Below are 21,179 nucleotides of genomic sequence, written 5' to 3' on the forward strand. Positions count from 1 at the left end.
AAATTATGACTCCAATTCCAATGTATTTTCATGAGATTATTGAACGATTTCTTCCTCCCGCCCGTGGATCATTTTAAAAACGACCCGATATCAAAAATAAGTCCTAATGCTGGCTTTATTGGAAGTTTTCGAGAAAAAGCTATTCCAAAAACGATAATTTAAAAAAAGTTTTGTGAAGAATCCACAAAAGGGCGTAAAACCATTCTACTACTATATTATACTTTACGAGACTATACGCAACTTACACCAACTATTTTAAACGTGAAATACGGAGTTAGAAGTATAGTATTTCAAAATATTCACTTGAGAGTTTAGTAAATTTAGTTCAACCCCAAAAAAAACATTGAAATATTTTGCGTGCCAAATACTGAAAAATGGAACAATATACGCTATGTTTGTTATTATATATGGCCAGTGCAAAACGTGCTGCTACTATTCTGCCATGCTGAAATCGAGTCTATAAGGTTTCATCTTTTTTCCCAATATGTCGTTATACTGGCTTTATTGGAGGTTTTCGAGAAATCGCAATCCAAAACTGTTATTATTCGAAATTAAATATATCCACGAGATGACGTGTAATGTTTTTTGGTAATTTATACTCTCTTCTACCTATTTTGAATATATTAAACGTTCAATATCGGTGTATTAGAGAGTAAAAATGATAATTGTTCATTTGTTCAGTAACTTTAGTTGAAATAAAAAAAACTCTTTTAACTATGATACATGTATATTTTTCATAAAATTACCGGAATATACGCTATGTTTGGTATTATATATGGCCAGTTCAAAACGTGCTGCTACTATTCTGCCACGATGAAATCGATTCTATAGGCTTTTTTTCTTCTTTCCCGATATGTCATATGCTGGCTTTATTGGAGGTTTTCGAGAAATCGCTCATCCAAAACTGCAATTTTTCGACATTTTCCAAAATGATCCACGAGAGGACGTAAAATGTTTTGTTCCTATTTTATACTCTCCGATACTTATTTTGAATGTATTGGACGTTCAATATCGGTGTATTAGAAACTAAAAAAGATAATTTCTCAAATATTCATTAAATTCAGTAGAAATACAAAACTAACTTTTACTATTGTATTTATATATATATTTTATAAAATTACCTAAAACTATGCTATGTTTGGTATTATATATGGTCATTTCAAAACGTGCTGCTACTATTCTGCCACAATGAAATCGATTCTATAAGCTTTCTTCTTTTCTCCCAATATGTCCTTATGCTGGCTTTATTTGAGGTTTTCGAGAAATCGCCCTTTCAAAACTGTAATATTTTGAAATTTCCATAAGGATCCACGAGATGGCGTAAAATGTTTTTTTTTTGTATTTTATTCTCTCCGATACCTATTTTAAATGTATTAGACGTTCAATATAAGTGTATTATGAAGTAAAAAGATAATTATTAAATTATTTATCAAACTTAGTTAAAATACAAAACCAATTTTAACTATGATTTATATATATTTTTCATAAAATTATCTGAATATACGCTATGTTTGGGATTATATATGTTCAGTCCAAAACTGCTGCTACTATTCTGCCACGATGAAATCGATTCTATAAGATTTTTTCTTTTCTCCCAATATGTCGTTATGCGGACTTTATTGGGGGTTTTATACGAATAATGTTTTGAACTTGTCTCGTACTAATCTTTATAACTTCGTTTTTTATGGAATACCTCAAAAATGCATTTTTTGCTTGAATGGCCCTGTCTATTAAGCACTATTTTAAATTCTAATATATTGTATTTTGATGTGTAAAGCTTGTGGTAAAATCGTAAATATATACTACTACGGTAAAATTATATTTCTTATAAGGCTTTGTAATTTATTTTTGTATCTATAAGAGAACCGTATATGCGTGTGGAAACTATATGCAATGTGTCAAAATATTCTGGCTAAAATTGCTGCTAGCTTCACAGTGGTAGATATAGGCTATCTATACACGGACAGACAGATGCAATTGAAGCAAGGAAATGGTAGAGAACATTTGGCAGATATAGCCTAATGCTGGAATGACTGAATGATGTGAAGGGATGAGAAATTACTGAACTAGCATCGGTGATATTTATTTTAGCAGTGTTCTGCTTGCATTGATTCAACACAATTTTTAAGGGTATGGATTATAAACCCACTATAACATGTGAGTATAGTACCGTATTTCTGTATTTTGGTGTTTCTAATCTAGGATTTGCCTACCGTACATCTGTACATGAAAACGGTTTGTTATTCAACATTAAATCATGTTTTAGCCTAATGCTGTAATGAAATGTTATTATTGGGCCAATGTATTGTTTGTTTTATTGAACCAAATGTTGGGGCATCTAGGAATTGGAGAACTGTGGCCTTCTGACCTAAAATGACTGTATGCATGACTGTAATTCAAACGAACTTAGTTATCTTGTTTTCAACATATATTCCTGTATTTGAAGCTGAACATACCAAAAAATTGGGGTTCATATCCACAGTGCATTTCTGTTGAGGAATTTAGGAGATGATACATATAATATTTTATTTCAGATTCATTTTCTGAAAGTGGAGATGAAAGTCTTTTCCTGACACTTTCTACTCATCTGTGCAAAATATTGCAAAACCATCCTGTAAAATGGAAAAGATCCTATGGTCGAAATCCTCATCAACTATCTCTTGATGTCAAGTTTTTACCTTTAACAACAGCACTATTAAAAAGAAATGATCTCGTCACAAGGCCCTATTTTCATGTGTTTTGGACAGATTGTAATGTAAGTTTGTTTTTAGCATTGTTTCTAATTATTTACAATATTTTCTAGATTCCTCATTCAATGTTATTGTATGCTCAATTCTAGCAATCATGGCACAAAAAAAATTGAGAATGTTGTTTGGGAAAATCTATTTTAAAACTATTCTTCTGATATCTATGTTAATTTAATTGTTTCAAGGATGTTGATTTTTATCGATCGTCTGTCAAGAGTGAAATTGCTTCATGGTTGAGTGAATTATTTGGAAATGATATATTTGACTGGTTGATCGTCATTGTAGCGGGTGATGCATCATCAAAATCTAATAAACCGAAGTTGGCACTACCGCGAACAACTCTGGCAGACAAGATAAAAACTGATTTTTGTTCAAAAAATCCAGACAGGTAAAACCACCTAAAGAAAAGGCACTATTTGTACTTCGAAAGTTTATCAATTTCATCTGATTTGAAATCAAGGATCAAACAACCGTTTGTTGTTGCTCAAAGTCTTTGCTTAATTAGTTTGTAAAATCTGAAAATGTATTTGAAATACTGAGTTTTGTGTTCAGGTGAATATGAAGTGCAGCCTAATATTACTTTGTTTTCAGACTATATGTTTTGCAAGATCCAATGAAAGATTCTTCAAAAGCAACTGATTCTTGGTCATCATTAGCAGCTAAAATTGCGTCGTTTGCAGTGTTATGTCTAGAAGATGCTGTTACTAAATATGAAGACAGAGTGAGATCAGAAAGGGAGAGAAGAAATGAAAAATCATGGAATTTTTGTAGCTATTTTATAATGCAGGTAAGATGGGAAAGTTTCTTGGGCAGTCTTGCCATTAAAGTGTTAATGATGAAAAGAATCTCTTTATTAGGAACAAAGTAAATGTTGTGTATATTTTATCTACTTCTAGACAGACTGACATTAAAAGATAAAATTTATTTTTTATCTATATGATGGCAGAAAATGAATTAACACTATACAAATAAATAATTTTCCAAATCTGAAAATCTTATTTACTAATATATTTTTGTGCACATTTAGGAGGAACTTGCATTTATGTTTGAAATGCTGTCTCTCTATGAAGAAGCTCTAATACAGTATAATGAATTGGATGCGATGTTCACACAATATCTTCTCAATGCTCATGCAGGAGGTGAGTAAAAGTGTATGTTGACAAATAAATTAATTTGGTAAGTTTGTCCCATTCAATACACCGTCAATTATGGAATATTGAGTGTTTTTTTTTTTAAACAAGTTCAGAATGAAAAACTATCATGCATAATTTTGCGATCGTTGACTGAATAATTATTTGTTACTTTGTTTTGTAGATGTTGCGCATTGGTTGTCAAGCTTTACTCGTCCTATTACTCAGTGGCGTTCATTATCACTATGGAGGCGCATTGATGGGGAAACTAGACAAATGTTGGTGGAAGATACTGCTACATTAATAGACATTCGAAATTATTTGTTTGCACGACACTATCATCTACTAGTTGTCATTGGAGATTTGAAAAGAGTCACAGAACTAATGCACACATTTCTACATTCTACAACGTTGGAACTTGATATTCTGGAGGTGATAGATGAATTTTGTTTTGATAACTGATTTATCAAATTTGTTGTACACTCAGTAATTCTGTATTTGTAATTTTGTTTATCACTAGAAACCACTGATTCGTTAAGATCTATAATTTGCAAGATCATACTTGCAACAGAGGAGTCGTTTAATAACATTTGACAAAAGACTTTAAAATCAGCATTGGCAAAAAAAATAGCTAGGTTGAGCTTTTATCATAGAAATTTAATCAAACGGAGTTATACTAAGAATAGGTAGTTTAATATTTGGGGATGCTATCATTGGGAAACTTATAAGAATCAATTGGGCTTTCTAATATCAAACAAATTGCTGTTCATACTGAGAATACAATAAATCTAAATATGGATGATTTTAAAAACGAAATAAACACTTTTGTTACTTAATTTCCCTAACAGTTCATCTATTTTATTAAGGTTGAATTACCAAATGGTGCAAAGGAATGCTGGGCATTCATGAGTTGTATGGAGTTAACGCAGAGTTTGAGTAGAATTTGTAAACAATTTCAAGAATCGACCGTTCAAGGAAGTGATGTTAATTCAGGCATGATCATGAAAATGACCAGTGATGAATTAAGATTACAAATTGCAAATTTATGGAATTTAGCAAGGCGAAAGGTAAAAATCAAAGCCAATGGCAGTAAAACTGTTATCTAACTTATATTCTTACCTGAAATAACACTAATAATTATGATAATATTTTAATATTCTGATAAAATATAATTAATTAGATGTGATGTTTTCATCAGGAGGCAAATCTCGGTCTGTTGTCTCATACTAGATGTAGAATATCGCGTTTCTTGTGCCCAACCCCAAAAAGGAGTTTTGTCGGCGGTACGCGGCTAGAGTGAAAAACACAAAAGTGGTACGCATTCAGTAAAAGGTTGAGAACCACTGAATTTTAGCCATTGTACTTCGTACATAATTATTCTGCACAGGATTCAAATATGCGAAGGACATTAGATAGCAAGCTGTTCTTTTCAGCATGATGAGCTAAACATCGTCTTTAGAATAAGGAATGATGTGATTTCGCTGTCATTGTCAAGTTTTCAAATATATTTCAGCTTTTCAAGTTGGCAGAATTGTGTGGTTTGTCACCTGGAAATGAAACAAGTTCAGAAGATTTACAAACTGTTGTCAATTTGATATCAGGGATGGGAGAAGAAGAGGAAAGAGATGGTCTAGTTAAAACGTCATCTCTGGTATGTATTTCTCAGAAAATGCTTAGCATACTCTATGCACAAATAAGTCAGTGATATTTGGTTTTTAGATATTGAGAGAAGCATTATCTTCCAAAGAAAACTTCCGAACTCAATATCTTGAATTATCAGAATTGGCTATGGGAACATTTAAACATATGGACAGATATAGATCTGCAAGAAACATTGGAAAAGATCTAGCAGAATTTTATATGTGAGCAAGAATATCATAGTGAATTTGTGAAAAAACAAAAATGGTGTCAATAAATAAAATATTACATTTTTATTCATCAGGAAATCTGATCAACCAGAAAAGGCAGAATCATTTCTTCTGGATTGTGTTCGTATGTATCAAAATGAATCATGGCCACTCTTGATAACAGATGCAAGCGAAAAGTTGGCGAATTGTTATAAACGTCTGTGCAATGTTCGTAGGTACACATCATTTCTATATATATATATATACCCAATACTGCTTTTCATTTCTCATTAGTTTGGAGTAAAATAGCAGTTTTCAAATAGTTTTCAATCCGATTGCATGTAGTCTTATAAAATTTTTTCATGTTTTTAGTATCATCATATGCTTAACAGAATGTCATTATCGGGGCTGGGAAAGTGCACATTCTGTCACAGGAATATATTAGCCTACATTTTAGGAAAGTAGAGTCTAACGCTCTGAATTAATAATATTTCCGGTCATATTGAATACACTCTCTGATTGTACAGTTGTAGCTAGTAGCTCTTGATCTTAGTTAATACTGTTCTTCTTTCGATATCTCCAAAGTAGAGGTTACACATGGAACATTGAAAGGTTTGTCACATAAATGACATGTAATAACGAAATCAGGTTTTACTATAGCACTTCTACTGTACAGAGTACGATGCATATCTCTTTCAAAAGGGCGATCTTGAAACTATCTCCATCCGTTACCGGTTGACGATTAAAGTGTTTTCCTTGAAATTTCCACTCCTAGTCATTTACTCATTGAATTTCGGCCCAGAAACATCCTTTGTATTTTTTCAATGAAAGTTATTAAAAATGCTTTCAAAAGCAAAAGAAAAGCTTTAGTTTTTTTTATCATTATCATGGAGTCAAGGATTATAAATTTGATTTTGAATTCTTGATACCATCTACTTTGATGGGGCTAGACAAGTAGAAAGTTAGGTTTTCAATAAACATTTTTTTTTTAACTTGGTTTTTAATATTGCCTCGTAACATCCTTTTTCAATATTTGCTGTAATCTCTTCGTATCTCGCAGGTATGTTCGACTCTGCTGTGTTTTAATGTGTGATCAATATTTATCAGAAGAAAAACAACTTTATTATTGCAATGAACTTCATTCTAATTCAACTGATTTCGGAGATAACAGTTTACCAATAATGTTGACAGTGTTTGCCAATGTAACGTAAGTTTATTAGTATTTATGATATTTTGTACTTTTGTCTACTTTTTTGTTATTTTCACCACTGCTGGAAATCTTGGGAGATCTATATTCATAGTTTTTATGTAACTTTTAAAAATTCATTAGACGAAACCTTGTTGATTACCCGTGCCTGATAATTTTTTATGTTTATATGATATTTATAAGATATGATAGTAAAAGTAATATATATTATATTGGCAAAACTTTTCTTTACCAGCTAATATTTGTACCACTTCTGTTTTAGATCCGTTCAGTTTGTTCCTGCCCAAACAACCTTTCGATACAACTCAAAACAACAAATTGTATTGCATGTACATTCAAAAGCACCAAAAAATATGCAATTTAAATCGGTGCAGTTGGGTTTAAGAAGACATGAAAACCACATTGCAGATGAGAATTTAGACAAATCTGCTGGTTGTATTACATTAGAAGAGCAAGATGAATTTGATGCTTTTTCCTATGGCACTGTATGTGGTTTTTCACTTTTATACATTTCATGAAATTGAAAGGCTCTTTAAGTGGTTAAATTAATGTATGTACGTAATTATTCTAGCAACTGGAAATTTTGAAATGAAGGGGAACAATGAGAAGTAATTAAACTAAAGAAACTTAAATATAATTAGAATATATACCGGTACTTTATTGATATTGATAGAAGTTTGTTTCAAACATAATCCCATTATCATCGTTATTTTGCATTATTGGCTGTTTGGCATAGGAGTATGACCTGCAGAGCCCTGGTTGTTAGAATTTTCAGTGAATGTTTGGAACGTTTGCTGGTGTGAAAGCATGTATTGCATTTTTTGCTATACTCCCTGGCCACTGAATCCTGAAATACTTATTTCTGTATGTGGGGTTTTGCTTACGGAATGGTGGAGATTTTTTGCTCTGTAATGGTGTACATCAGTCATTCTCAAGATGGGAATTCTTGAGGACAAGCATTGCGAAGGGATACTGAACTTCACCATTTTGCATAAATCATTCTGACTGCAGAATTGGATCAAATGGAAATACCCACATGGGTGGGAACGAGTCAAAGAATTTTTTTAACCTTCCCAGCTCCTAGTTTACTTCTTTGAAATGGTCAGATGAGTCAACTCATGGCTGTTTCGGAATAAAATAAAGCTGTATCTTAACAAGTTGGTGGCATTATACGAAGTTGTCCTCCCTATTCAACTCTAATGATAGATGGGAAACACTGGTGTAGAATAAAATTTAGGATTTGGCCTTTTGTAAGTGTTGTCAATTGACCCATTGTTTCATTTTTTCTATCATCTGCTAAATTTTCCAGTTTTCGTCAGATGAAGAGACTGAAGGTGAAGCAGAATCAGCAATTATCACAAGAGATAAATCTTCTGATTCCATCAGTAACCACATTAAAGCACAAAGTAAGTCTAGTCAGTTGTCAGTCACATGAAAATCAATATTGTTCATTCATCGAAGCATCAACATTCTAAATCTGTAGTGCGTATATTTGACTGTAAATTGTTTGATTCAAAAATTTAATTCATTCTACTTTTACCAATCAAATAAAGTTATCTTCTGTGTATAAGTGTATAATAGTAAACATTTACTGCAGCTCCAAAGAATCACATACACCGAAAACGATTGATATCAACTACTAGTTATGACATAATAAGTACAGTCACACAAACAACAAACTTGGGCCCAGACGGATCAGTGCAGGTATCGTAAGTTTTGATTGTTTTAGAGTTGAATTAATTTATTCAACAGCTTACTCAGACGTTTGAATAATTTAACCTAATAAAATTGCTAGTATATAGCGCTGCCTGAATTACTGCACCACTATGGTGAAAATTCTTTTCAGAAAAATAATATATATTTATTGTTATGATTTAAATGCACTTGTTTGTTTTCACAATGACTCCTGTTAATCATGTTTTATTCGATCTGATTTATATCTAATTAACATTATTCATGTTGAATAATTGTGTGTAATTGAGGCTCAGTGACATAGAGAAATTATTCATATTTGCAGGGTAAAAATTTCTAAAAGTCACTCTGATCAGCAGTGAAGACATTTAAAATGTCGAAGATATCTACTTTGAATTTTGCAGTGTTAAATTGACTTATTTTGGTTAATCATTTTGCATTAATTTTTTTAATTATTGTGTTCTATTTCTTCGATAATTATGTGTGTTTCAAATAGCTTGTGACTTTGGAAAATCCATTCACATTACAATCAAAATATGTTGCCAACAAACTACCTCCCGTTATCCATATTGCATATGAGCTTGAAGAAAAGGTAAGTCATTGTATAAACCTCATACTAAAACTTAACATACCTAATTATAATGCTTTGAACTGTATTATCCCTTGTTAAATTCCAAGTGCACAACAACTTAGTCAGAGAAAAAGGTGGTAAATTGTAAATTCCACGTTTTTCAGAAAATTTTTTTTGAGAGAATATCTTCAATGTGAGTAGAAGAATTTAAGTTTGTCCAATGTCTACACTGTTCAACGTCATCAGTTTAGCAATTAGTTTATTTAACATGGAATTTTATTGAATTAATTTAATCTTTCACAGCGGCAGATATTTGAATACATGTAATCTATACAACCTGTCTTTCAGACAAAAACTACATTCAAACTTTGACTTTCAGGATGACGAAATATCATGGGCAGGCATTACCTGCCGAGCTGCTAGGAATTTACTACGACGGCAAGACAGCTGTCAATCTTTAACCAGTATTCATTCAAGTATGACAAATATTGTCATGGAAACATACAACCATAATTTAGAAGTGAAAGATGTTCTCATCCGACCTGGAAATAATAGCATTGTAATAGACATTGATGTAAGTGCAAATCATTACGAAATAGCTACTTACACTGTCGTATTGTAGTTGAGTGGTTCTCAAACGGAGGGGCGCGTCCCACGTAAGGGGGCGTAGACAAGTTTTTGAGGGGGCGTGAAGCTATTTAAAATAAAAATATTTGTTAGATATGATCATGCCCGCCTTATTTTGGATATTCACATTTCTTTATTTTTTAGACTCTGAACAATAAATTTTTCCTCGTTTTTAGAACTTTTGATTTATTTCATTATTCACGTTCCATCCACGTATTTTCAGCATTTTTTTTTTCGAATAAAACATACTTTCACCTCACTATCTGTTATTTGTAGCTTATTGTTAGCTAGTTATTTTTGAGGTGGCGTGTGAGACTTGACACATTCTAAAAAGGGGACTCTGATTAAAAACTTTGTAAACAACCGTTTTAGTTGATAACACCAACACAGTTTACTTTTTTATATTATAATGTGAGCTATAACTACCTTATTTTTGTTCTCTGTGCATTTGGTCGCAAACTTCTGATTTTATTTTGCAATTGAGTCTGCATTTAACTGTTTTCAAATTTTTACAGACTTCAAAAACAGGGCAATACACTTTGAGGCAAATAATATTTTCAGTCAACAGTCTACATTTTATATTACCGAGAATATTACCCGTTATTTCATACAGTGTTACAAGGGAAAAACCAACTCTAGTATTGGAACATGAGCCTAGGTGAGTGTCCTTAGGCTTATTGATTCAATAATTATGTTGAATTATACCCGTAGAAATAGAATTATATAGTCTTTTATCAAGGGTTAGACTAAACCTATGCCATAGTATTTATACTTTATGAAGGAGCCTAGGTTTTTGATAAACATATCCACTTCCCATTTTTAAATCACTTTGACCCATGTTCCAGCTTTAGTGACTACACCACCCTTGGGTAGAGTAATCAATAAATCACAGCAGGCTAAGATAAAAAAAACTAAATTCTCCCACATGCATTTTGTTCACGAGCCAAATCAGTTTAATAAATTCAAAATTGTCTGTATTTTCCTTAACCTCTGTATTGCGCTCCCATGCAATGCCAGCATAGTTAGCACCAATTGCTGCAACCAGTACATTTCTCATGTATGTATTTTATTTTTTAGATTGCTCTGCAATATTGAACAGGTTATCACTGTTGTGTTATCACTGGGAGATTATCACATCGACGTATCAGATAGTGATCAAAGACTTGTTCTAAATTTACCAAAACAACTAAAAATATGTAGAGTTGATTCACTTACTGTTCAACTTGAAGATGGTATGTAAAGTTCTATACTGCGTTACTATATTTAAATGAGAATACAATTATCTCATGTGCATTTGTAGATATTGCAATATATCCATTTTCGTAACATTTCAAATGTTTGAATACATTCAAAACTGGGTATATTTGATATAGTGGTAGTAAATTCTCGTACAGGAATAATTTAGAATATAGATATGTCATTTTAAACACCAAAATTGCTTACTTCAATACACCACTGGGAAATGATTGAAAACCAATCAAAAGTGTATTTTTACCGTCATCAAAAAATAGAAATTTTTAAAAATACAAAACGTATTTTTATTCTGCATTTGCAGAAGTTACAGTAATTTTGCTGAATTTCCGAAGATTTCTGCAAACATTTTGTTGGGCATGACCCAATTCCGAATATATCAGAATGTGTTTGGAATAGCAAGTTATTTGGTTTTGGCCATCCCATATGTGTAATATAACCAGAAGTTTTATACCAGTACATGTATGTAAGCGTCTAGATTAAATATTTATTTAAATCATTTTGCTTTTGTTATAACTGGGTGTAACAACTTACTATCGAAATTGAAAGTGTTTTCTGAATAAAACATTGAAACACTCCTGCTGTATGGGAGAAACACTCCTGCTGTATGGGAATTTCTTCATCACTAAAATATATTTTTTAAATATTAATCTTAATATCAAGTCTTATTTCTGATTTTATGTATTTTGTGTTACAGGTACCAAAACTGATCAGCCTTTGCCAAATATAAAAAGTGAAGGAACAACATGCTCGATAACTCTTTTGTCAAATGTTCCAGTACATTCTAAAATATCAATAAATATTATATGTATTTGTGGGCAATCTATCACAGTCCATGATTTGGGTCAGTAACTTCTTCTTTGTCTAAATGATTGTCTTATTTTATCCAAATTTTATACATAGCCTATATATATATACATGGCCAAATTTTAAATCTGTAAATTAACAAAAATGTAAGTTTATTGGATTACATAAATCGATGGAGATGTGTAATGATAAATTGATATTAACCATGATATAATTTTTTGGCTTTTCTACATCACTACCATATATTTGTGACATCAACTGAGGTCTTTTCCTAAATGTAATTTTTACAAATTAATAAAACTTTAACTACAATATGTAATTATATAACACGGCTTTGCACTGAAACTAATTTTGGTATAAAAAGATCCCACTACATTTGAAATTGTTATTTCTATTTATCCAATAATGTTTTGAAGTAGTTGTCAAATTATGTGCAATGTACTATATTCAGCTGTATTATTAATATTTAATGTTCAGTCAAGGCAATACTTTGGATAGCTATAGGTGTATTATTCACAATCTATTTATAAGCAAAAACAGAATAATTTTATTTATTTATCAGGTTTCAAGCATCACCGGCGTACACAAAGTGCCCCTCCGACAATAATTCATGAAAAATTATTGAAAGATTGTGATGACACTGACAGTATTAATGGTCATGCTGCCAAACAGGGAAATAAGGATGACTTATCGGTTCGTGTTAGCACAATACCTCATTCACCATCAATCAGGAGAGACAATCGTGGTGGCGAATCACCTGTTAAAAAGTTTTTATCTTTTGTGCGTGAAGTCGCAGATCGTGTTGAAAGTAAAAATGCCAAATCAGAGGAAAGCAACAATGCCGTTCCCTCACAGCCAATTATTGTTGTTAAAGATGACTTTTTAGAAGTGACATTAGACGATCCAGCAGAAATTGTACAAAATACAACTCTTGCCAAATGGTTTAATTCTGATAAGGATAAAACACCAAGTATTTCATCGAACACTGAAAAATCATATTCAGACAACAATAAGGATATCAGTGAAAACAATAATCTACATCTGGAAACTATCAGCCTTAACAGCCTGTCTCCCTCAAAGGTAGTAAATAATTTGGAAAGATATTTTATTGCTGTTTCGCTGTCAGTTTATCATTTGTATGTCAATAATCAGTATTCCCAGAATGAAAGGGATTGTTATCCAACGAAACATTGAAGATGATGATAGCAGCAGTATTTTTTTCATATTTATTGTGATTTGAATATAAACATACTTGTTCTTGCTTGGTAGTACACTAATAATTTTTCGAACCTTATATTTTTATTTTTAAACAAACCTATCATATGTGAGTTGGATTTCCGTCTTTTTTTATTAATCCTCAACCATAGTTGCCATATTGTATTCTTTCCAATATGAGATTTTATATGTACTCAATTTTTTTTTTGTTCAGAGGTCGGCGAAATCATTCAGCAAGCGTAGAACGTCCAAATCTCCCGCTCATCTTCCACATCAGCATGACAATATGTTTGCGGTACTTGAGGAAATTGAATGTGATGATAATGAAGTTTTATGTAATGTGTGTTGAAATATCATTTTACTTTGTTGCAATCTCAAGAATGATATAATACTCATTACACCAATAAGAATACAATACAATTAATGGAAATTTTTAATTTCAGGTTTCTTTCGATCTACCATGGAATGATTTGCCACGTATACCCACTTGTGTGACTTTCAATAGATTGTTTGATTTTTCTCATAAACTGCATTGGACTCTAGAAAAATGTAACAGCTCGTCAGATTTTGTTGTGATGATTTCTGTGAATGTTCGGGTCTTGTCACCTTGTTCTTTTTTGATTAAAAACCACAGTTTAAAGTTTAATAATGGTGAAAAAGTTTCTATAACACGATTAAATGAAGAAGATAAAAAGGTGAGCAATTTATTAAAAGATCTGAAATTATTACATGTATCATGATTGCCGTTCATCAAGCAATTGGTGTCACCACTCCCACAAAGAAAAAAGTATACAGTTGAAATGACAATATGGTAGATACTTCAGTTTCAACTGCTGATGATTTATTTGCCACACAAATACAAATGTTTGGTTGTTATTTAATGCAATTGTTACTGAATAGGTTCTTAAAAGTCAAATAAATATCTCGTGAACTTCATTCGTTTCCGGAAATATATTTCACAATACAGCGGCAATAAGGTTGGGTACTAAATCCCTTGCAATAAGTATTGTCTGCATACTTGCTCAATATTCTGCTTCAGAAAAGCACTCTTTTCTCTGTCTTTGCAAACTAAATAGTAATGAAGTATGTGCAATTTTATTAAGATAATACAGCCTGCAGAAGAGATTAATTTCGGGTGGAAAGTTGAATTTTTATCATCAATTCCTCCTGAATGTAATGCACAGTTTGATATGGATATTGTAGATACTAATCAATCTTCTTCAAGGACTCCGGTTTCATATAAATTTGAAATTGGGCATACACGGGTAAGTTGAAATTTTGAATTAAAAAGACATGAAAGTAATCATGCTTTTACATTTAGTCACTAGTCACTACAGAATAACAGGCAACCTTGCACAATTTTGTCTGTGTTAAATCTTAATTGCATGTATAGTGAATTAGTGATGAAATCATTATTTGGGCTATTCCAAGTGACACTACAGGACAATTCCAGAAATTTTGCATGTTGTTAGATGCAATATATTTTTACATTTTCAGCTACATGTTTTGTTTCATTGTCCAATCAGTTGCTTTATTGAATATGTTAAAAATTGCACAAAAGTTACACCCAAGACTTACTTAGTGGATATAAGAAATACAGTAAAATATAGCGTGACACTACAGGATGGCAAATCCACCATGCATTAAAAGTACATTGTGACATTGTGTTGTGCTGTAAATTTTTGCGATGGTACAGCAGGAGCCCATGATATTTTCTGGTGCAGTAGCTGAAGGACCCCTCTATGTGTTGCTCAACTTATCTAATGTAACACTGTAAATCCATGCCAATAATGTGCATATTGTATGTGACACAACAGGATGTGACACTACAGGACATTTTTCCACTTCGGAACAACGGCCTCTATCATCTCTTAAAATTCCGGTAATAAATCGTTAAATGGGTGAAGAAATGTCCGACAGCACTGCAAACATTTAAACTTTAATAACTTAAATTCAGTGCGTCTATTTCATATAAAATAACTGTATCACACTATCAAACACTTTATGTCACGAATCATCACAAAATATGTCAATTATACCAAAATTTCTACATTTCAGGCAATTTTTCAAAAACCATCAAAATCCTGGGTGTAATTTTAACTTTTTCTGTGAAAGAAATGCAGTCCAATAAAATTCCAATGTCTTTTCGAATGAAAAATAAAAAAAAATTACTTTCACTACACTTTTGAAAAAATTGATGGAATTCAACTTTTGCTTGGAATGGCCCATTTAAGCAAAATTTGAGGATTTTGAGATGTTTCTTGTTGTTTTTACACCCAAAAGCAAAGTAGATCGGAGTACTAAGTCATTTGTGTTGTTTAATTTCTTTGAAGACTATATACACAATATCGACACAAATTGGTGAAGGTTCAAAACTTTTTTGTGGAAATATGGCCAAACTGGAGATGGTTGTGAAACGTCTTCGCAGAGATAATGAACATGAACATACAAGAAGTGGACAACAACTTCTTATGTATCACGGTAAGTGAATAGGTTTATGGCATGAATTTGACCTTTGTTCAAAACTTAATTCAGAATAAAGCCTATCATTTTGTGCTTGGTTTGTAGTAAAGTTTATATTTATTTGTATTCATTTTTATGAATGTCCTTCCATTGAATTTAATACAGTATTTTAGTGCAATGTGTGGGTAATTAGCATATGTGTATAAAAGCTGCACTATAGTTTTTGCAAAGATTTTAACTTATTTTTCTTGTGCAGTTGTTGATACCCGTGGAAGATGGGCAGTTTGTGGGAAAAGTACTGGTATTCTGTCCCTACCTGTTGCACAAGTTGATGGGGTGGAATGTACTGCTTCTCTTGAAATAATGCCACTCATAGAAGGACTACTGCATCGACCAAATGTTATTTTACAGCGATATCTGAAAAGAAGATCTAGCGAATTTGGTTAGTGATGTTTTTTATTACTCTAAAGCAGGGGTTCTCAACCTTTTTTCTGTCAAGTACCCCCCCGAGTCACGAAACAATTAAGGCGAACCCCCGGTAATCTGACACCAAACAAAGTTGTGATATATTGACCAACAATTTGTTGAAACAACAATTTATTGTCCAGATGTAACTACATTTAATTTCCATCTTCCTATTATTGCCCTAGTCCTCCGCCTAACTAATGAATTCTTGAAATCCCTCTCAAGTTTCAATAGGATTATCACTTTTTCCAATGCTCGCAGCACGCTGTCTTTGGAAATTTCAGTTTTCTTGCAAAGCCGTGAATTTCACATTGTTGCGTCACAATCACAACAATTGGCATCCAGTTTCAATTGGCACGCATTTTCCTCCGGTAGTAATAAAGGATATTAAAAAACAGCAAAACACAAAAACTCGACTGCCATCCAAGTACCCCCTGAAATCTTCTCGTGAACTCCCGGGGGTTTGCGAACCCCAGGTTAAGAACCCCTGCTCTAAAGACTGATAAAATAGCATTTCTGTTTTCAGATGACGTCACATATTATGTGTACAATTTATATAGTTTTTGTGAACGATATGCGACGTTTTCATTGATTTTTTTAATCAAATTTAACTTTTCATTCCAAGATGAACAGCTGAGTTCTACAGAGAGTCCAGTTTTAAAGCCGCCACGTTTAATGGACTTCAGACGAGGTGAAGTTTTGAACCTGGATGAATTCAAACAAGTTGAGGTGTTGGTACCGTTTGAACTCGCAGAGGACAATGGAATTGATAATACACATCCTAATTTATCAAGTAATACAAAACTATAGTATTATTATGTTGAGTATATTTGTGGGATATTGGTGGCATATAAAGCATGGGGAAGGAATATACATCTGTTCTCAGCATTGTGAATTTTTAGTCCTTCGGTCTTCATCCAATATATCTATCGGTTGTAAGTACTTCTGGCAGCAACTACATGGAGCGTAGTCTATTTGGTTAGGGATTTGAATAAAATGGTTATGTACATGATTTAAAGACTTTTACAAAAAAAATCCATGAACGACCTTTTGTGGTTCACCTTTCTCTGCGTTCGTTTGGTGCAATTTAACTACAACCTGCCTATAGTGTTACAATATATTGTGTGAGGTTTTGAGATTTTATTTTGTTGCACCAAGGTGTTCCTTCATGTTGTACTAATTATTGAGTGCATGTTTGGGATTTGCATCGCAGTGCTAATTATAAAAACACTATTCTGCAGCTCTATGTTGCTTGTCGGCCAGTGGCCGTGAGTTGAAGCAGGAAACGTTACAGGGTTCCCCAGTGATATTGTTTGAGGCTTCTGCTCTTCTTTGCGTTATTCGTTGATATAAGTCTCTGCTTTTCATCGATCTAGCAGTCTTAACAGAAAAGTGTTTGTCAACAGCTATCAACTCTGGCTCGTTGCCTTATAGATAGTTTATTTCGAAAACTCCATAACAAACATAAATTAAAAATGGAGAATTCTGGAGAGCAATCAAAACCTATAAAAAAGTTTAAAACATGAGAAGTATCTCATGTGAAACTTTACAAACAAAATACACGATAGTATTAAACTTTCGGGCTGTTGTACTTTCAACAATTACGTTGATAATGTGGGGAGTGGAATGTAATAAATTTGCGACGATAGTCCTACTCATGAAGCCATGAAAGCTTTAAGAAAAACCAAGCCATGAAAAACTACATGCTATATTGGGCATTGCGGAAAAAGTGATAAGTGTTTTAATTTAATATACAAACAAACGCGAAACCATGGCGGCAAATTCGATGTGCGGACACTCATAAAAGCAATTATCAGAAAAAAACACTAATCACACGTGAGCAAGTCTGACGTGGCCAACATTGTTAAAACATTACCGGTATACACACAGAGAACAAAACAAAAATATGCCATTAAATGAATATTTAAAAACGTTTCGCATTGGTATGGTCATAGTAAGTTACACTACAAATTATTTACACATATATAGTTGAATACTCATTTAGTATTCAAGCGGAATTTCTAGCTGTAGCAGTATCTGCTGATAGTCCGCAATTCAATATCATAATCTTCTTCACAAAATATTCCTTCAGTGCTGGTTCATTGTTGTCAATTTAGTCTTTCTGCACGTTCAAAAATGCGACCGCACCCGACGACTGCCAAACGCGAATTTTAAATATTGTTACTCGTTGTTTTGCTGTCCGTCTTATTCAATGAGGATATCCTTATCACAGACGTCAGTACGCTATCCAACATCTCACAAATCAGTGGTGTCCGACCGGTATGTGGAACCCGGGTATCCACAACATATTTTAGGTGGTCCATGAGCTTTGTGGGCATAAGGAAATCTCACATAGCAAAATGCCTGATATTTGCCAATAGGGAATACGTTTTAAATTATGACAAATCCAGGCTGCAGCGGAACAAAAGATGATATTCATAGGAACGAATAGGTACGTTTAAAATGAGAATAAAATAATTATAACACCATTATTTTCTTTGTAATAACTATTACAATTGGTGGTTGAAATTGATTCTCCCCATGATATTTTAACTTATCCTTGCACCGATTGCATTTGGGAACATGGGCGTATTATTAAAATAAATTACGGTATATATATTCGACAATGAATTCTTCACTTAAAAATATTTGCCTCGGGAATTTGAATAATTACCCGATCGTGTTTAAACAAATTTAATTTAAATTTATTTACCATCAGATCATTTTTTGTGCATAATGTATAGTTTCTAGATACCGAAAGTTTAATAAAACAGCACCCGTCTCAATTTATTTATTCATGTACAGGGTGATCCAAAAAAACGGAACCCATAGATTTATCAATCGCTTTCGTAAAAATGGAGGAAATCATTTGTTCATGTTAACACTTCTATTTGTGTATGATTGTGGCCTACCCCAAAGTTACACGAATCTAGGAAGTTTTGCACAAAAGTTATGTTCTGTCTAGATTATAATTATGTTCCAAATGACTTTCTATCAATGCAGACAGACTTGTATCCGTTGCGTCGCAAATTTGTCAATCACCCACCTACCGTAGGTATCTGTACTTCTGTATGGTAATGTAATATCGAAAATAGTGATTACCTGAGTACAACACCTCGGAAGAAAATTTCACAGGGACTATTACACCCCATCAAGTGCGTTGTTGACATAACTTTTGTGCAAAGCGCCCTAGATTCCCGAAACCATCGAGTTCACCCATGTGCAAACAGCAGTTTAACCGTAAACAATATTTAATAAATTTTCTTCCTTTTTACAAACGTTATTAAAAAAATTATGAGTTCGGTTTTTTGGGCCACCATGTATTTGCATTGGGTGGTAATTCGCTCAGATGGACGTAAATGGTCGTATCGTTTCGGAAATTCCGGATTCATGGTAACCGGCCAAGAGGCCGTGGTTCGTCATATGATTTAGCCGTCTTATCGGGAGACATAAAATCAATTATCTCGTAAAAAAGAAAAATATACGAACAAATGAAAAAAAAAATTGCCACACCGTATATAAAAGTACCTGTAATTATAATAAAAATGAATAAGGCAGTATGATCGAGGTAGGAAAATAGGTTATCAAATATTCAAGTAAGATTTTTTTTATAGTCGTGGATTATAGACAAGGAAATATAATTGAGGTTGTCGATCACTGGGTCAGTTCAAATTCATCATGGATGATCCATCAGTCTGCAAGTTTTTTTCTATTAAGCGGATAAAACAGCCGTGGAAAGTCAAATTGGCTATGGCTTGTGTAGTCAGTCCTGAGTAAATTAGAATTTATTTTCGGACCAAAAGAAGTAGGATCAATGTTTTTCTGACCACCTTCGACGCACTCTGCCTTTCTACAGGAGTGTTGACTCTTCTACGGCCCATTTGGCCACGTGGGCCGGGGTCCATTAGGCTATGGGCCGCGGCCACATCAGGAAAAATTCAATTTTCTTACCAAAACTTTCAATTTTTACAAAATTGTCAATATTCGAACCGAAAAAAATCGCGAGATGCCACCAAATTTTTTTCTTTCGATAAGCCTTTATATAAAAATAAAGCAAAATGCCAAGCAACAGAATATGATACTGCTGTAGTATGTGTACCAGGTTAGGGTTAGGACAAAATTTTGTTCAGATTTTTCACATTATAGTTGTATTATGAGTTCGGGGACTGACTGCGTTAGCCAAGTGAATGGTCCCTTTACACAACTTGATGGGCCGCGGCCCATAGCGTGATGGGCCGTGGCCCCGGCCCATGGGCCGTAGAGGAATCACCACTTCTACTCGCCCAAAGCTCAAGCTGCTTCATTTAGGCCAACGACTAACATACCGATTTAAGCTGAGCTATACGTCTTTTTTCATTTTATTCCTTTGAGTAGATACTAATATTACTGAGACTTGAATCAGTTTAGCTTTCCGTGCTAGCTTTATATCTATCTATAATTATAAATCATATCTATCTTCTAATCTAATATTAATAAAGATCTTCCGTAAGTTTTCAATAAATCTATCTCGTTTGAAAGAATGATTGATTGATTGATCCAACCTTCGGGGTGAACGCTTGAAGGATTTCAACTGAAAATACGCTTCAAAATTCTCTGTTCATTCGTGTTGTTGGCAGTTTTGCGTGGATAGATATTCAGATTCAGATAATTTATTTCTATCACGCAAGAATCAACACAAAAATTAAAGCAGGAAAAAAGTGTATAATGACAATCGTACAAAATGTAATGAGCGATACTTCAGCAGTGGTTTTATTGCAGATGGTAAATATCCTGTTACATTTATGTACGGTACGGTATTTACTGATTTAAGCACGGCTGCACGGGTACAACAACTTATGATAGCTTAAATTCGTGTCCGTGTAGTCGACTTGTCCGTCAGCCCTGTACCGGTATAACGTTATATCACTGTATCATTTGTTAATACGGTATGGTACCGGTATTGGTAACTAGGCTATTTGTTAATGTGCTTTTGTCATATATCTGTATATAGCCTACAAAATAACCTAGCCTACTTCTATGCATGAAATTAGTTCACCAGATGTACCATAGATTTGCTTTCAATCAGCAGATCAAGCTGGCAGAATGCTAGATTTGTTTTTTTGATATTTCAGTAGACAGTACCAGTATCCATGTATTTCAGTATTTTCCAGGGTCAGT

The 21,179-nt window shown here is 33.1% G+C and overlaps 1 protein-coding gene across 1 annotated transcript; it reads left to right on the plus strand.

Annotated features, from left to right (window-relative positions):
• Positions 1 to 1,929: 1,929 nt before the first annotated feature.
• Positions 1,930 to 17,163, plus strand: LOC120342598 (trafficking protein particle complex subunit 10-like). Its single transcript, XM_039411509.2, has 26 exons — positions 1,930 to 2,157; positions 2,535 to 2,755; positions 2,933 to 3,135; positions 3,339 to 3,534; positions 3,775 to 3,886; positions 4,062 to 4,309; positions 4,744 to 4,944; positions 5,391 to 5,528; positions 5,597 to 5,739; positions 5,820 to 5,960; positions 6,785 to 6,931; positions 7,194 to 7,416; positions 8,241 to 8,337; positions 8,529 to 8,635; positions 9,120 to 9,215; positions 9,574 to 9,768; positions 10,337 to 10,479; positions 10,899 to 11,053; positions 11,770 to 11,916; positions 12,442 to 12,959; positions 13,309 to 13,434; positions 13,538 to 13,789; positions 14,198 to 14,359; positions 15,428 to 15,575; positions 15,814 to 15,999; positions 16,648 to 17,163. Exons 1-26 carry the CDS (start codon positions 2,133 to 2,135, stop codon positions 16,830 to 16,832), a joined length of 4,515 nt encoding a protein of 1,504 aa, XP_039267443.2. The 5' UTR covers positions 1,930 to 2,132; the 3' UTR covers positions 16,833 to 17,163.
• Positions 17,164 to 21,179: the final 4,016 nt, after the last annotated feature.

The sequence above is a fragment of the Styela clava genome, chromosome 3, assembly GCF_964204865.1.
Source record: "Styela clava chromosome 3, kaStyClav1.hap1.2, whole genome shotgun sequence".
In the NCBI taxonomy this organism is placed as follows: domain Eukaryota; kingdom Metazoa; phylum Chordata; class Ascidiacea; order Stolidobranchia; family Styelidae; genus Styela; species Styela clava.